The sequence below is a fragment of the Oncorhynchus clarkii genome, chromosome 15, assembly GCF_045791955.1.
Source record: "Oncorhynchus clarkii lewisi isolate Uvic-CL-2024 chromosome 15, UVic_Ocla_1.0, whole genome shotgun sequence".
Taxonomy (NCBI): Eukaryota; Metazoa; Chordata; class Actinopteri; order Salmoniformes; family Salmonidae; genus Oncorhynchus; species Oncorhynchus clarkii.
Window position 1 is genome coordinate 821,456 of NC_092161.1, and position 19,289 is coordinate 840,744.

Here is a 19,289-nt window from a genome sequence, read left to right on the forward strand (position 1 = left end):
ATATAAAACAGGATACAAACCAGGGGAAAAGAGGGAATATAAACCAGAATATAAACCAGGGGAAAAGAGGGAATATAAACGAGGATATAAACCAGGATATAAACCAGGGGAAAAGAGGGAATATAAACCAGGATATAAACCAGAATATAAAACAGGGGAAAATAGGGAATATAAACCAGGATATAAACCAGGATATAAACCAGGGGAAAAGAGGGAATATAAACAAGGATATAAACCAGAATATAAACCAGGATATAAACCAGGGGATAAGAGGGAATATAAACCAGGATATAAACCAGGGGAAAATAGGGAATATAAACCAGGATATAAACCAGGGAAAAAGAGGGAATATAAACCAGAATATAAACCAGGATATAAACCAGGGGAAAAGAGGGAATATAAACCAGGATATAAACCAGGGGAAAAGAGGGAATATAAACCAGGATATAAACCAGGATATAAACCAGGGGAATAGAGGGAATATAAACCAGAATATAAACCAGGATATAAACCAGGGGAAAAGAGGGAATATAAACCAGGACACAAACCAGGATATAAACCAGGATATAAACCAGGGGAAAAGAGGGAATATAAACCAGGATATAAACCAGTATATAAACCAGGATATAAACCAGGGGAAAAGAGGGAATATAAACCAGAATATAAACCAGGATATAAACCAGGATATAAACCAGGGGAAAATAGGGAATATAAACCAGGATAAAAACCAGGATATAAACCAGGGGAAAAGAGGGAATATAAACCAGAATATAAACCAGGGGAAAAGAGGGAATATAAACCAGGATATAAACCAGGATATAAAACAGGGGAAAAGAGGGAATATAAACCAGGATATAAACCAGGATACAAACCAGGGGAAAAGAGGGAATATAAACCAGGATATAAACCAGGATATAAACCAGAGGAAAAGAGGGAATATAAACCAGAATATAAACCAGGGGAAAAGAGGGAATATAAACCAGGATATATACTAGGGGAAAAGAGGGACTATAAACCAGGATATAAACCAGAATATAAAACAGGGGAAAAGAGGGAATATAAACCAGGATATAAACCAGGATATAAACCAGGGGAAAAGAGGGAATATAAACCAGGATATAAACCAGGATATAAACCAGAATATAAACCAGGGGAAAAGAGGGAATATAAACCAGGATATATACTAGGGGAAAAGAGGGACTATAAACCAGGACATAAACCAGAATATAAAACTGGGGAAAAGAGGGAATATAAACCAGGATATAAACCAGGATATAAACCAGGGGAAAAGAGGGAATATAAACCAGGATATAAACCAGGATATAAACCAGGATATAAACCAGGGGAAAAGAGGTAATATAAACCAGGATATAAACCAGTATATAAACCAGGATATAAACCAGGGGAAAAGAGGGAATATAAACCAGGATATAAACCAGGATATAAACCAGGGGAAAAGAGGGAATATAAACCAGGATATAAACCAGGATATAAACCAGAATATAAACCAGGATATTTCCGGTCACGACTTGCAGACTTGTTTTTGAGTTGCTGTGCGTTTTGTTGCCAACCTGTTTTGCTACCTGACAAATTTACGTTTTTTACTTTTTAATTACCGTTTATATTTTTGTTTTTTCCTACTCAACTTTTTCACTCCGGACGCTTTATCTGGACACGGTTCGTCAGGACCTCCAACAGCCGAAGCTAAGTAGTAACATTAACATGATGCCTTCTAATTGCAGTCGCTGTACTCGCCTTACGGCGAGGATAGCTGTGCTACAAGCCCAGCTTCAGACGCAATCGCTAGGCAAGAGTAATTTCAGTGTAGGAAAGGATGAAACCGCGTCTGTGCCACCAGTAAGTACAGATAGTAGTATAAATCCCCTGGCACAGTCCCCGCAGCCGGACAACTTTCTCACGGTTTCTGGAAGGAAATGCTGTAGGAACGCTCAACCGGTGTCGCTCATTCAGCCGACAGAAACGTTCAACCGGTTTTCCCCATTAAGCAGCGGGTCGGAGTCAGAGGCCGAGTCTTCTCTGGTCTCTACTCCTCCCGTTACGGGGTCTGAGACGCCGAAGCTTCCCACCATTAGCTCTGACAAATTGAAAACTCTAGTCATTGGCGACTCCATTACCCGCAGTATTAGACTTAAAACGAATCATCCAGCGATCATACACTGTTTACCGGGGGGCAGGGCTACCGACGTTAAGGCTAATCTGAAGATGGTTCTGGCTAAAGCTAAAACTGGCGAGTGTAGAGAGTATAGAGATATTGTTATCCACGTCGGCACCAACGATGTTAGGATGAAACAGTCAGAGATCACCAAGCGCAACATAGCTTCTGCGTGTAAATCAGCTAGAAAGATGTGTCGGCATCGAGTAATTGTCTCTGGCCCCCTCCCAGTTAGGGGGAGTGATGAGCTCTACAGCAGTCTCACAACTCAATCGCTGGTTGAAAATTGTTTTCTGCCCCTCCCAAAAGATAGAATTTGTAGATAATTGGCCCTCTTTCTGGGACTCACCCACAAACAGGACCAAGCCTGACCTGCTGAGGAGTGACGGACTCCATCCTAGCTGGAGGGGTGCTCTCATTTTATCTACCAACATAGACAGGGCTCTAACTCCTCTAGCTCCACAATGAAATAGGGTGCAGGCCAGGCAGCAGGCTGTTAGCCAGCCTGCCAGCATAGTGGAGTCTGCCACTAGCACAGTCAGTGTAGTCAGCTCAGCTATCACCATTGAGACCGTGTCTGTGCCTCGACCTAGGTTGGGCAAAACTAAACATGGCGGTGTTCGCCTTAGCAATCTCACTAGGATAAAGACCACCTCCATTCCTGTCATTATTGAAAGAGATCATGATACCTCACATCTCAAAATAGGGCTACTTAATGTTAGATCCCTTACTTCAAAGGCAATTATAGTCAATGAACTAATCACTGATCATAGTCTTGATGTGATTGGCCTGACTGAAACATGGCTTAAGCCTGATGAATTTACTGTGTTAAATGAGGCCTCACCTCCTGGCTACACTAGTGACCATATCCCCCGTGCATCCCGCAAAGGCGGAGGTGTTGCTAACATTTACGATAGCAAATTTCAATTTACAAAAAAAAAAATGACGTTTTCGTCTTTTGAGCTTCTAGTCATGAAATCTATGCAGCCTACTCAATCACTTTTTATAGCTACTGTTTACAGGCCTCCTGGGCCATATACAGCGTTCCTCACTGAGTTCCCTGAATTCCTATCGGACCTTGTAGTCATATCGGATAATATTCTAATCTTTGGTGACTTTAATATTCACATGGAAAAGTCCACAGACCCACTCCAAAAGGCTTTCGGAGCCATCATCGACTCAGTGTGTTTTGTCCAACATGTCTCTGGACCCACTCACTGTCACAGTCATACGCTGGACCTAGTTTTGTCCCATGGAATAAATGTTGTGGATCTTAATGTTTTTCCTCATAATCCTGGACTATCGGACCACCATTTTATTACGTTTGCAATTGCAACAAATAATCTGCTCAGACCCCAACCAAGGATCATCAAAAGTCGTGCTATAAATTCACAGACAACACAAAGATTCCTTGATGTCCTTCCAGATTCCCTCTGTCTACCCAAGGACGCCAGAGGACAAAAATCAGTTAACCACCTAACTGAGGAACTCAACTTAACCTTGCGCAATACCCTAGATGCAGTTGCACCCCTAAAAACTAAAAACATTTCTCATAAGAAACTAGCTCCCTGGTACACAGAAAATACCCGAGCTCTGAAGCAAGCTTCCAGAAAATTGGAACGGAAATGGCGCCACACCAAACTGGAAGTCTTCCGACTAGCTTGGAAAGACAGTACTGTGCAGTACCGAAGAGCCCTTACTGCTGCTCGATCATCCTATTTTTCTAACTTAATTGAGGAAAATAAGAACAATCCGAAATTCCTTTTTGATACTGTCGCAAAGCTAACTAAAAAGCAGCATTCCCCAAGAGAGGATGACTTTCACTTTAGCAGTGATAAATTCATGAACTTCTTTGAGGAAAAGATTATGATTATTAGAAAGCAAATTATGGACTCCTCCTTAAATCTGCGTATTCCTTCAAAGCTCAGTTGTCCTGAGTCTGCACAACTCTGCCAGGACCTAGGATCAAGAGAGACGCTCAAGTGTTTTAGTATTATATCTCTTGACACAATTATGAAAATAATCATGGCCTCTAAACATTCAAGCTGCATACTGGACCCTATTCCAACTAAACTACTGAAAGAGCTGCTTCCTGTGCTTGGCCCTCCTATGTTGAACATAATAAACGGCTCTCTATCCACCGGATGTGTACCAAACTCACTAAAAGTGGCAGTAATAAAGCCTCTCTTGAAAAAGCCAAACCTTGACCCAGAAAATATAAAAAACTATCGGCCTATATCGAATCTTCCATTCGTCTCAAAAATTTTAGAAAAGGCTGTTGCGCAACAACTCACTGCCTTCCTGAAGACAAACAATGTATACGAAATGCTTCAGTCTGGTTTTAGACCCCATCATAGCACTGAGACGGCACTTGTGAAGGTGGTAAATGACATTTTAATGGCATCGGACCGAGGCTCTGCATCTGTCCTCGTGCTCCTAGACCTTAGTGCTGCTTTTGATACCATCGATCACCACATTCTTTTGGAGAGATTGGAAACCCAAATTGGTCTACACGGACAAGTTCTGGCCTGGTTTAGATCTTATCTGTCGGAAAGATATCAGTTTGTCTCTGTGAATGGTTTGTCCTCTGACAAATCAACTGTAAATTTCGGTGTTCCTCAAGGTTCCGTTTTAGGACCACTATTGTTTTCACTATATATTTTACCTCTTGGGGATGTTATTCGAAAACATAATGTTAACTTTCACTGCTATGCGGATGACACACAGCTGTACATTTCAATTAAACATGGTGAAGCCCCAAAATTGCCCTTGCTAGAAGAATGTGTTTCAGACATAAGGAAGTGGATGGCTGCAAACTTTCTACTTTTAAACTCGGACAAAACAGAGATGCTTGTTCTAGGTCCCAAGAAACAAAGAGATATTCTGTTGAATCTGACAATTAATCTTAATGGTTGTACAGTCGTCTCAAATAAAACTGTGAAGGACCTCGGCGTTACTCTGGACCCTGATCTCTCTTTTGAAGAACATATCAAGACCATTTCAAGGACAGCTTTTTTCCATCTACGTAACATTGCAAAAATCAGAAACTTTCTGTCCAAAAATGATGCAGAAAAATTGATCCATGCTTTTGTCACTTCCAGGTTAGACTACTGCAATGCTCTACTTTCCGGCTACCCGGATAAAGCACTAAATAAACTAAATACGGCTGCTAGAATCCTGACTAGAACCAAAAAATTTGATCATATTACTCCAGTGCTAGCCTCTCTACACTGGCTTCCTGTCAAAGCAAGGGCTGATTTCAAGGTTTTACTGCTAACCTACAAAGCATTACATGGGCTTGCTCCTACCTATCTCTCTGATTTGGTCCTGCCGTACATACCTACACGTACGCTACGGTCACAAGACGCAGGCCTCCTAATTGTCCCTAGAATTTTTAAGCAAACAGCTGGAGGCAGGGCTTTCTCCTATAGAGCTCCATTTTTATGGAACGGTCTGCCTACCCATGTCAGAGACGCAAACTCGGTCTCAACCTTTAAGTCTCTACTGAAGACTCATCTCTTCAGTGGGTCATATGATTGAGTGTAGTCTGGCCCAGGAGTGGGAGGGTGAACGGAAAGGCTCTGGAGCAACGAACCGCCCTTGCTGTCTCTGCCTGGCCGGTTCCCCTCTTTCCACTGGGATTCTCTGCCTCTAACCCTATTACAGGGGCTGAGTCACTGGCTTTACTGGGGCTCTCTCATGTTGTCCCTGGAGGGGGTGCGTCACCTGAGTGGGTTGAGTCACTGATGTGGTCATCCTGTCTGGGTTGGCGGCCCCCCCCCCCCCCTTGGGTTGTGCCGTGGCGGAGGTCTTTGTGGGCTATACTCAGCCTTGTCTCAGGATGGTAAGTTGGTGGTTGAAGATATCCCTCTAGTGGTGTGGGGGCTGTGCTTTGGCAAAGTGGGTGGGGTTATATTTATATCCTTCCTGTTTGGCCCTGTCCGGGGGTGTCCTCGGAGTGGGCCACAGTGTCTCCTGACCCCTCCTGTCTCAGCCTCCAGTATTTATGCTGCAGTAGTTTATGTGTCGGGGGGCTAGGGTCAGTTTGTTATATCTGGAGTACTTCTCCTGTCCTATTCGGTGTCCTGTGTGAATCCAGTCCACCTGGCTGTGCTGCTGCTCCAGTTTCAACTGTTCTGCCTTATTATTATTCGACCATGCTGGTTATTTATGAACATTTGAACATCTTGGCCATGTTCTGTTATAATCTCCACCCGGCACAGCCAGAAGAGGACTGGCCATCCCACATATGCTCTCTCTAATTCTCTCTTTCTTTCTCTCTCTCGGAGGACCTGAGCCCTAGGACCATGCCCCAGGAATACCTGACATGATGACTCCTTGCTGTCCCCAGTCCACCTGACTGTGCTGCTGCTCCAGTTTCAACTATTCTGCCTTATTATTATTCGACCATGCTGGTCATTTATGAACATTTGAACATCTTGACCATGTTTTGTTATAATCTCCACCCGGCACAGCCAGAAGAGGACTGGCCACCCCACATAGCCTGGTTCCTCTCTAGGTTTCTTCCTAGGTTTTGGCCTTTCTAGGGAGTTTTTCCTAGCCACCGTGCTTCTACACCTGCATTGCTTGCTGTTTGGGGTTTTAGGCTGGGTTTCTGTACAGCACTTTGAGATATCAGCTGATGTACGAAGGGCTATATAAATAAATTTGATTTGATTTGATTTGATATAAACCAGGGGAAAAGATGGAATATAAACCAGGATATAAACCAGGGGAAAAGAGGGAATATAAAACAGGATATAAACCAGGGGAAAAGAGGGAATATAAACCAGAATATGAACCAGGATATGAAACAGGGGAAAAGAGGGAATATAAACCAGGATATAAACCAGGATATAAACCAGGGGAAAAGAGGGAAAATAAACCAGGATATAAACCAGTGGAAAAGAGGGAATATAAACCAGAATATAAACCAGGATATAAACCAGGGGAAAAGAGGGAATATAAACCAGGATATAAACCAGGGGAAAAGAGGGAATATAAACCAGGATATAAAACAGGATATAAACCAGGGGAAAAAAGGGAATATAAACCAGAATATAAACCAGGATATAAACCAGGGGAAAAGAGGGAATATAAACCAGGATATAAACCAGGATATAAACCAGGGGAAAAAAAGGGAATATAAACCAGAATATAAACCAGGATATAAACCAGGATATGAACCAGGATATAAAACAGGATATAAACCAGGATATAAACCAGGATATAAACCAGGGGAAAATAGGGAATATAAACCAGAATATAAACCAGTATATAAACCAGGGGGAAAAAGGGAATATAAACCAGAATATAAACCAGGATGTAAACCAGGATATAAACCAGGATATAAACCAGGGGAAAAAAAGGAATATAAACCAGGATATAAACCAGGATATAAACCAGGGGAAAAGAGGGAATATAAACCAGGATATAAACCAGGATATAAACCAGGGGAAAAAAGGGAATATAAACCAGGATATAAACCAGGATATAAACCAGAATATAAACCAGGATATAAACCAGGGGAAAAGAGGGAATATAAACCAGGATATAAATCAGGGGAAAAGAGGGAATATAAACCAGGATATAAACCAGGGGAAAAGAGGGAATATAAACCAGGATATAAACCAGGATATAAAACAGGGGAAAAGAGGGAATATAAACCAGGATATAAACCAGGATTTAAACCAGGGGAAAAGAGGGAATATAAACCAGGATATAAACCAGGATATAAACCAGGGGAAAAAAGGGAATATAAACCAGAATATAAACCAGGATATAAACCAGGATATGAACCAGGATATAAAACAGGATATAAACCAGGATATAAACCAGGATATAAACCAGGGGAAAAGAGGGAATATAAACCAGAATAAAAAACCAGGATATAAACCAGGATATAAACCAGGGGAAAAAAATGAATATAAACCAGGATATAAACCAGGATATAAACCAGGGGAAAATGGGAATATAAACCAGGATATAAACCAGGATATAAACCAGGGGAAAAGAGGGAATATAAACCAGGATATAAACCAGGGGAAAAGAGGGAATATAAACCAGGATATAAACCATGTGAAAAGAGGGAATATAAACCAGGGGAAAGAGGGAATATAAACCAGGGGAAAGATGGAATATAAACCAGGGGAAAAGAGGGAATATAAACCAGGGGAAAGAGGGAATATAAACCAGGATATAAACCATGTGAAAAGAGGGAATATAAACCAGGGGAAAGAGGGAATATAAACCAGGGGAAAGATGGAATATAAACCAGGGGAAAGATGGAATATAAACCAGGGGAAAAGAGGGAATATAAACCAGGGGAAAAGAGGGAATATAAACCAGGGGAAAAGAGGGAATATAAACCAGGGGAAAAGAGGGAATATAAACCAGGATATAAACCAGGGGAAAAGAGGGAATATAAACCAGGGGAAAAGAGGGAATATAAACCAGGATATAAAACAGGGGAAAAGAGGGAATATAAACCAGGGAAAAAAAAGGGAATATAAACCAGGGGAAAAGAGGGAATATAAACCAGAGGACAAAATGCACTACACTCCCTGTACCCAATAAAAACTCTACCCATAGCAACAACAAAAAAGTTGAACAACCCTCCACGATTTTTCAGAACACCTCCCCCCTAGTAAATTGCAATCTGTCCTTTACTTTTACAGCTTCCTCTGACTTAAAAAAAACTGTGTCTCTCTCTGTCGTCTCTGTAACGTTAGCTGATTCGTCTGCCTTTAATATAGAGGAGTCAACCGGGACTCCCTGTTGCACACTCCAGTGACCCAGCAGACAGAAGATCTGTTTTCCATAAGACACTACAACACCAAACTAAAATGGACAGGGAATATAAAACCTACTTTATATTCATGTAAAAAAAAAAATAGCATTCAAGCCAAAAGTTTACAGTACCACTCTGCACAGTATTATTCTGTTTCGTATCCAATACACATATAACAAAAATCGGAATGAGTATTTCAGTCTAGTGCGATGGAGGGGGTGTGTGATGGAGGGGGTGTGTGATGGGGGGGGGGGGTGTTCACTATGGATGCTGGCCATAACTCTCGCTCTCCTTTATATAATCCTGCTGTTTCCCCATTTTCTGTAAATTGCTGCCTGGGAGCCTTCAACACCGTAGGGAAGGAAAGTAATGTATTGTAGGTGAATGACCTGCCGTGACGTTCCCAGAGGTTTTGTTGTCACAGCGCTCTCTCTCCAGCTCGATCTCACTCACCACGTCACACATCTGGCCACACCACACCTGCAGAGAACACACAACAGATGTAATTTAGCAGAGCATCAACACACTCCTCACCGTGTCAGTGATTTAACTTCTTGGCGCTACCCATCCCTTAAGCAGGATAATTGTAATCAGCAACCGCTGAATAGCATAGCGCCTCAGTCAAATAATATTACTAAAAATATTAATATTCATGAAATCACAAGTGCAATATTGCAAAACACAGTTTAGCCTTTTGTTAATCCACCTGTCCTCTCAGATTTTGAAATTATGCTTTACAGAGAAAGCAATCCAAGCGTTTGTGTAAGTTTATCGATCGCATGACAAAACATTAAGTACACTTAGCATCAGGTAGCTTGGTCACAAATCAGAAAAGCAATCAAATTAATCGGTTACCTTTGATGATCTTCAGATGTTTTCACTCACGAGACTCCCAGTTACACAACAAATGTTCATTTTGTTCCATAAAGATTATTTTTATATCCAAAATACCTCAGTTTGTTTGGCGCATTATGTTCAGAAATCCACAGGAAAGAGCGGTCACGACAACGCAGACAAATTCCAAATAATATCCGTAATGTCCACAGAAACATGTCAAATGTTTTTATAATCAATCCTCGGGTTGTTTTTAAAATATATAATCGATAATATATCAACCGCAAATGTCTTTCACAGTAGGAGAGGGAAAAGCAATACCTAACCAAACTCTGTTGCGCGAGCAAAACTCATGTGAACACTCGATGCGATGTTATCGTTCTGGCTCATTTTTCAAAATAAAAGCAGGAAACTATGTCTGAAGACTGTTGACACCTTGAGGGAGCGATAGGAAAAGGAATCTGGTTGATATCCCTTTAAATGGAGCAATAGGAGGCTATGGAACATGGAGTTTTCAAAATAGAAGCCACTTCCTTATTTGATTTTTCTCAGGGTTTCGCCTGCAATATCAGTTCTGTTATACTCACAGACAATATTTTGACAGTTTTGGAAACTTTAGATTGTTTTCTATCTTAATCTGTCAATTATATGCATATTCTAGCATCTGGTCCTGAGAAATAGGCCATTTACTTTGGGAACGTTATTTTTCCAAACATAAAAATAGTGCCTCCTAGCTTCAAGTGGTTAATGCACCTGTCAAGGTCTACTCTGGGTTGCTGTCAGCGATACCACAATCAAATATGTAGTAAATCCAATTCAGGGGGACTTATATTCCCCTATAGGGCTCTCGAGTGACGCAGCGGTCCAAGGCACTGCATCTCAGTGCAAGAGGCGTCACTATAGTATCTTGTTCGAATCCAGGCTGTATCACATTTGGCCGTGATCGTGAGTTGCATAGGGCGCCGCACAATTGGCCAAGCGTCGTCCGGGTTTGTCCAGAGTAGGCCGTCATTGTAAATAACCCTAACTGACTTGCCTAGTAAAATAAAATAAACAAATATTGCTGTATCTGGCATCTCTGTCCCTAGCCCATAACAACCAATCTCTGTCCCTAGCCCATAACAACCCATCTCTGTCCTTTGCCCATAACAACGCATCTCTGTCCTCAGCCAATAACAACCCATCTCTGTCCTCAGCCCATAACAACCCATATCTGTCCTCAGCCCATAACAACCCATCTCTGTCCCTAGCCCATAACAACCCATCTCTGTCCCTAGCCCATAACAACCCATCTCTGTCCTCAGCCCATAACAACCCATCTCTGTCCTCAGCCCATAACAACCCATCACTGTCCTCAGCCCAAAACAACCCATCTCTGTCCCTAGCCCATAACAACCCATCTCTGTCCCTAGCCCATAACAACCCATCTCTGTCCCTAGCCCATAACAACCCATCTCTGTCCTCAGCCCATAACAACCCATCTCTGTCCTCAGACCATAACAACACATCACGGTCCTCAGCCCATAACAACCCATCTCTGTCCCTAGCCCATAACAACCCATCTCTGTCCTCAGCCCATAACAACCCATCTCTGTCCCTAGCCCATAACAACCCATCTCAGTCCTCAGCCCATTACAACCCATCTCTGTCCCTAGCCCATAACAACCCATCTCTGTCCCTAGACCATTACAACCCATCTCTGTCCCTAGCCCATAACAACCCATCTCTGTCTTTAGCCCATAACAACCCATCTCTTTCCCTAGCCCATAACAACCCATCTCTGTCCTTAGCCCATAACTACCCATCTCTGTCCCTAGCCCATAACAACCCATCTCTGTCTTTAGCCCATAACAACCCATCTCTTTCCCTAGCCCATAACAACCCATCTCTGTCCCTAGCCCATAACAACCCATCTCTTTCCTTAGCCCATAACAACCCATCTCTGTCCCTAGCCCATAACAACCCATCTCTTTCCTTAGCCCATAACAACCCATCTCTGTCCTCAGCCCATAACAACCCATCTCTGTCCCTAGCCCATAACAACCCATCTCTGTCCCTAGCCCATAACAACCCATCTCTGTCCCTAGCCCATAACAACCCATCTCTGTCCTCAGCCCATAACAACCCATCTCTGTCCTCAGCCCATAACAACCCATATCTGTCCCTAGCCCATAACGACCCATCTCTGTCCTCAGCCCATTACAACCAATCTCTGTCCCTAGCCCATAACAACCCATCTCTGTCCTCAGCCCATAACAACCCATCTCTGTCCTCAGCCCATAACAACCCATCTCTCGGGCTGCATAGGGATGATATCATGGTAGTGGATCAGGACGTGAAGAGAGAGAAGTGCAGCAGGATTGTACATCTATGTCAACGAACACTGACAAACACATGATGACAGTCGCCGGCGGAGAGGGGAGGAGGGCCGGCGGGTCAATGATGAAGATGTGTAAGACGGCCAAGCACCTGCAGAAGGTCAGCGGAGACCTTGGCTTGTATTACACCCCCCCTCTCCCTCAGTTCTGAATCTCTGCTGACCTTCTCCAGGCGCTGGGATCCCAGATATGGAATGACTAAGAAAAATAGTCAAAGAGAAAAAAGAAAGAAAGAAGAAGAGAGAGAAAAGGAAAAGACAGAGGGAGAAAGTACACAAGACAAGCCAAGACATTGGTCTCCTCCCTGGTGCTGTCAAGCTGAGCAATTAAGGCAGAGGAGGAGAGGAGAGAAACAGAGGACAGTAGAAGCATTACAGCAGTATTACATCAGTAGTACATCAGTATTACATCACTATTACTGAGTAGTATTACATCAGTATTACAGCACTAGTACTGAGTAGTATTACATCAGTATTACAGCAGTATTACAGCACTTGTACTAAGTAGTATTACATCAGTATTACAGCACTAGTACTGAGTAGTGTTACAACAGTATTAACACACTAGTACTGAGAAGTATTACAGCAGTATGACAGCAGTATTACAGCACCAGTACTGAGTAGTATTAGAACAATAATACAGTAGTATTAATTCACTAATACTGAGTAGTATTACAGCAGTATTACAGCACTAGTACTGAGTAGTATTACATCACAAGTACTGAGTAGCATTACAACAGTATTACAGCAGTATTACATCACTAGTACTGAGTAGCATTACAGCAGTATTACAGCAGTATTTAAGCACTAATACTGAGTAGTATTGCAGCAGTATTACAGCACTAGTACTGAGTAGTATTACAGCAGTATTACAGTATTCCAACAGTATTACAGTAGTATTACAGTAGTATTACAGCACTAGTACTGAGTAGTATTACAGCAGTATCACGTCACTAGTACTGAGTATTGTTACATCGGTATTACAGCACTAGTACTGAGTAGTACTACAGCAGTATGACAGCAGTATTACAACACTAGTACTGAGTAGTATTAGAGCAATATTACAGTAGTATTAATTCACTAATACTGAGTAGTATTACAGCAGTATTACAGCACTAGTACTGAGTAGTATTGCAGTAGTATTACATCACTAGTACTGAGTAGTATTACTTCACAAGTACTGAGTAGCATTACAACACTATTACAGCAGTATTACAGCAGTATTACAGCACTAGTACTGAGTAGTATTACAGAAGTATTACATCACTAGTACTGAGTAGTATTACATCAGTATTACATCACAAGTACTGAGTGGTATTATATCAGTATTACAGCAGTATTACAGCAGTATTACAGCACTAGTAATGAGTAGTGTTACATCAGTATTACAGCACTAGTACTGAGTAGCATTACAACAGTATTACAGCAGTATTACAGCAGTATTACATCACTAGTACTGAGTAGTGTTACATCAGTATTACAGCACTAGTACTGAGTAGTATTACAGCAGTATGACAGCAGCATTACAGCACTAGTACAGAGTAGTATTAGAGCAATAATACAGTAGTATTAATTCACTAATACTGAGTAGTATTACAGCAGTATTACAGCACTAGTACTGAGTAGCATTACATCACAAGTACTGAGTAGCATTAAACAGTATTACAGCAGTATTACAGCAGTATTACAGCACTAGTACTGAGTAGTATTACAGCAGTATTACAGCAGTATTTAAGCACTAATACTGAGTAGTATTGCAGCAGTATTACAGCACTAGTACTGAGTAGTATTAAAGCAGTATTACAGTATTCCAACAGTATTACAGTAGTATTACAGTAGTATTACAGCACTAGTACTGAGTAGTATTACAGCAGTATCACGTCACTAGTACTGAGTATTGTTACATCGGTATTACAGCACTAGTACTGAGTAGTACTACAGCAGTATGACAGCAGTATTACAACACTAGTACTGAGTAGTTTTAGAGCAATATTACAGTAGTATTAATTCACTAATACTGAGTAGTATTACAGCAGTATTACAGCACTAGTACTGAGTAGTATTGCAGTAGTATTACATCACTAGTACTGAGTAGTATTACTTCACAAGTACTGAGTAGCATTACAACACTATTACAGCAGTACTACAGCAGTATTACAGCACTAGTACTGAGTAGTATTACAGAAGTATTACATCACTAGTACTGAGTAGTATTACATCAGTATTACATCACAAGTACTGAGTGGTATTATATCAGTATTACAGCAGTATTACAGCAGTATTACAGCACTAGTAATGAGTAGTGTTACATCAGTATTACAGCACTAGTACTGAGTAGCATTACAACAGTATTACAGCAGTATTACAGCAGTATTACATCACTAGTACTGAGTAGTGTTACATCAGTATTACAGCACTAGTACTGAGTAGTATTACAGCAGTATGACAGCAGCATTACAGCACTAGTACAGAGTAGTATTAGAGCAATAATACAGTAGTATTAATTCACTAATACTGAGTAGTATTACAGCAGTATTACAGCACTAGTACTGAGTAGCATTACATCACAAGTACTGAGTAGCATTAAACAGTATTACAGCAGTATTACAGCAGTATTACAGCACTAGTACTGAGTAGTATTACAGCAGTATTACATCACTAGTACTGAGTAGCATTACAGCAGTATTACAGCAGTATTTAAGCACTAATACTGAGTAGTATTACAGCAGTATTACAGCACTAGTACTGAGTAGTAATACAGTAGTGTTGCAGCACTAGTACTGAGTAGTAATACAGTAGTGTTGCAGCACTAGTACTGAGTAGCATTACAGCAGTATTACATCACTAGTACTGGGTAGCATTACAGCAGTATTACATCACTAATACCGAGTTGTATTACAGTAGTATTACAGCACTAGTACTGAGTAGTATTACAGCAGTATTACAGTATTCCAACAGTATTACAGTAGTATTACAGTAGTATTACAGCACTAGTACTGAGTAGTATTACAGCAGTATTACAACAGTATTACATCATTAGTACCTAGTAGTATTACAGCAGTATTACATCACTAGTACTGAGTAGCATTACAGCAGTATTACATCACTAGTACTGAGTAGCATTACAGCAGTATTACATCACTAGTACTGAGTAGCATTACAGCAGTATTACATCACTAGTACTGAGTAGTATTACATCACAAGTACTGAGTAGCATTATAACAGTATTACAGCAGTATTACAGCAGTATTACAGCACTAGTACTGAGTAGTATTACAGCAGTATTACATCACTAGTACTGAGTAGCATTACAGCAGTATTACAGCAGTATTTAAGCACTAATACTGAGTAGTATTGCAGCAGTATTACAGCACTAGCACTGAGTAGTATTACAGCAGTATTACAGTATTCCAACAGTATTGCAGTAGTATTACAGTAGTATTACAGCACTAGTACTGAGTAGTATTACAGCAGTATCACGTCACTAGTACTGAGTATTGTTACATCGGTATTACAGCACTAGTACTGAGTAGTACTACAGCAGTATGACAGCAGTATTACAACACTAGTACTGAGTAGTATTCAAGCAATATTACAGTAGTATTAATTCACTAATACTGAGTAGTATTACAGCAGTATTACATTACTAGTACTGAGTAGTATTGCAGTAGTATTACATCACTAGTACTGAGTAGTATTACTTCACAAGTACTGAGTAGCATTACAACACTATTACAGCAGTATTACAGCAGTATTACAGCACTAGTACTGAGTAGTATTACAGCAGTATTACATCACTAGTACTGAGTAGTATTACATCAGTATTACATCACAAGTACTGAGTGGTATTATATCAGTATTACAGCAGTATTACAGCAGTATTACAGCACTAGTACTGAGTAGTGTTACATCAGTATTACAGCACTAGTACTGAGTAGCATTACAACAGTATTACAGCAGTATTACATCACTAGTACTGAGTAGTGTTACATCAGTATTACAGCACTAGTACTGAGTAGTATTACATCAGTATGACAGCAGTATTACAGCACTAGTACTGAGTAGTATTAGAGCAATAATACAGTAGTATTAATTCACTAATACTGAGTAGTATTACAGCAGTATTACAGCACTAGTACTGAGTAGCATTACATCACAAGTACTGAGTAGCATTACAACAGTATTATAGCAGTATTACAGCAGTATTACAGCACTAGTACTGAGTAGTATTACAGCAGTATTACATCACTAGTACTGAGTAGCATTACAGCAGTATTGCAGCAGTATTTAAGCACTAATACTGAGTAGTATTACAGCAGTATTACAGCACTAGTACTGAGTAGTAATACAGTAGTGTTGCAGCACTAGTACTGAGTATCAATACAGCAGTATTAAAGTAGTATTACATCACTAATACCGAGTAGTATTACAGTAGTATTACAGCACTAGTACTGAGTAGTATTACAGCAGTATTACAGTATTCCAACAGTATCACAGTAGTATTACAGTAGTATTACAGCACTAGTACTGAGTAGTATTACAGCAGTATTACAACAGTATTACATCACTAGTACCTAGTAGTATTACAGCAGTATTACATCACTAGTACTGAGTAGCATTACAGCATTATTACATCACTAGTACTGAGTAGCATTACAACAGTATTACAGCAGTATTACATCACTAGTACTGAGTAGTGTTACATCAGTATTACAGCACTAGTACTGAGTAGTATTACATCAGTATGACAGCAGTATTACAGCACTAGTACTGAGTAGTATTAGAGCAATAATACAGTAGTATTAATTCACTAATACTGAGTAGTATTACAGCAGTATTACAGCACTAGTACTGAGTAGCATTACATCACAAGTACTGAGTAGCATTACAACAGTATTATAGCAGTATTACAGCAGTATTACATCACTAGTACTGAGTAGCATTACAGCAGTATTGCAGCAGTATTTAAGCACTAATACTGAGTAGTATTACAGCAGTATTACAGCACTAGTACTGAGTAGTAATACAGTAGTGTTGCAGCACTAGTACTGAGTATCAATACAGCAGTATTAAAGTAGTATTACATCACTAATACCGAGTAGTATTACAGTAGTATTACAGCACTAGTACTGAGTAGTATTACAGCAGTATTACAGTATTCCAACAGTATTACAGTAGTATTACAGTAGTATTACAGCACTAGTACTGAGTAGTATTACAGCAGTATTACAACAGTATTACATCACTAGTACCTAGTAGTATTACAGCAGTATTACATCACTAGTACTGAGTAGCATTACAGCATTATTACATCACTAGTACTGAGTAGCATTACAGCAGTATTACATCACTAGTACTGAGTAGCATTACAGCAGTATTACATCACTAGTACTGAGTAGTATTACAGCAGTATTACATCACTAGTACTGAGTAGCATTACAGCAGTATTACAGCAGTATTACAGCAGTATTACAGCACTAGTACTGAGTAGTATTACAGCAGTATTACATCACTAGTATTGAGTAGTATTACAGCAGTATTACAGTAGTATTGCATCACTAGTACTGAGTAGCATTACAGCAGTATTACAGCAGTATTACAGCACTAGTACTGAGTAGTATTACAGCAGTATTACATCACTAATACTGAGTAGTATTACAGCACTAGTACTGAGTAGTATTACAGCAGTATTACAGTAGTATTACATCACTAATACCGAGTAGTATTACAGCAGTATTACGTCACTAGTACTGAGTAGTATTACAGCAGTATTACATCACTAGTGCTGAGTAGCATTACAGCAGTATTACATCACTAGTACTGAGTAGCATTACATCAGTATTACATCACTAGTACTGAGTAGCATTACAGCAGTATTACATCACTAGTACTGAGTAGTATTACAGCAGTATTACAGTATTCCAACAGTATTGCAGTAGTATTACAGTAGTATTACAGCACTAGTACTGAGTAGTATTACAGCAGTATCACGTCACTAGTACTGAGTATTGTTACATCGGTATTACAGCACTAGTACTGAGTAGTACTACAGCAGTATGACAGCAGTATTACAACACTAGTACTGAGTAGTATTCAAGCAATATTACAGTAGTATTAATTCACTAATACTGAGTAGTATTACAGCAGTATTACATTACTAGTACTGAGTAGTATTGCAGTAGTATTACATCACTAGTACTGAGTAGTATTACTTCACAAGTACTGAGTAGCATTACAACACTATTACAGCAGTATTACAGCAGTATTACAGCACTAGTACTGAGTAGTATTACAGCAGTATTACATCACTAGTACTGAGTAGTATTACATCAGTATTACATCACAAGTACTGAGTGGTATTATATCAGTATTACAGCAGTATTACAGCAGTATTACAGCACTAGTACTGAGTAGTGTTACATCAGTATTACAGCACTAGTACTGAGTAGCATTACAACAGTATTACAGCAGTATTACATCACTAGTACTGAGTAGTGTTACATCAGTATTACAGCACTAGTACTGAGTAGTATTACATCAGTATGACAGCAGTATTACAGCACTAGTACTGAGTAGTATTAGAGCAATAATACAGTAGTATTAATTCACTAATACTGAGTAGTATTACAGCAGTATTACAGCACTAGTACTGAGTAGCATTACATCACAAGTACTGAGTAGCATTACAACAGTATTATAGCAGTATTACAGCAGTATTACAGCACTAGTACTGAGTAGTATTACAGCAGTATTACATCACTAGTACTGAGTAGCATTACAGCAGTATTGCAGCAGTATTTAAGCACTAATACTGAGTAGTATTACAGCAGTATTACAGCACTAGTACTGAGTAGTAATACAGTAGTGTTGCAGCACTAGTACTGAGTATCAATACAGCAGTATTAAAGTAGTATTACATCACTAATACCGAGTAGTATTACAGTAGTATTACAGCACTAGTACTGAGTAGTATTACAGCAGTATTACAGTATTCCAACAGTATTACAGTAGTATTACAGTAGTATTACAGCACTAGTACTGAGTAGTATTACAGCAGTATTACAACAGTATTACATCACTAGTACCTAGTAGTATTACAGCAGTATTACATCACT

At 40.0% G+C, this 19,289-nt stretch overlaps 1 protein-coding gene across 1 annotated transcript in view; it reads right to left on the minus strand.

Moving 5' to 3' along the window:
- LOC139366648 (vasoactive intestinal peptide receptor 1b) overlaps window positions 1–19,289 on the minus strand; it is a 319,811-nt gene that overhangs the window by 253,289 nt on the left and 47,233 nt on the right. Inside the window, exon 2 of the mRNA XM_071104323.1 lies at window positions 9,353–9,443. Within this exon, the coding sequence (XP_070960424.1) occupies window positions 9,353–9,443 (91 nt within the window). The remainder of the gene's footprint in view (window positions 1–9,352; window positions 9,444–19,289) is intronic.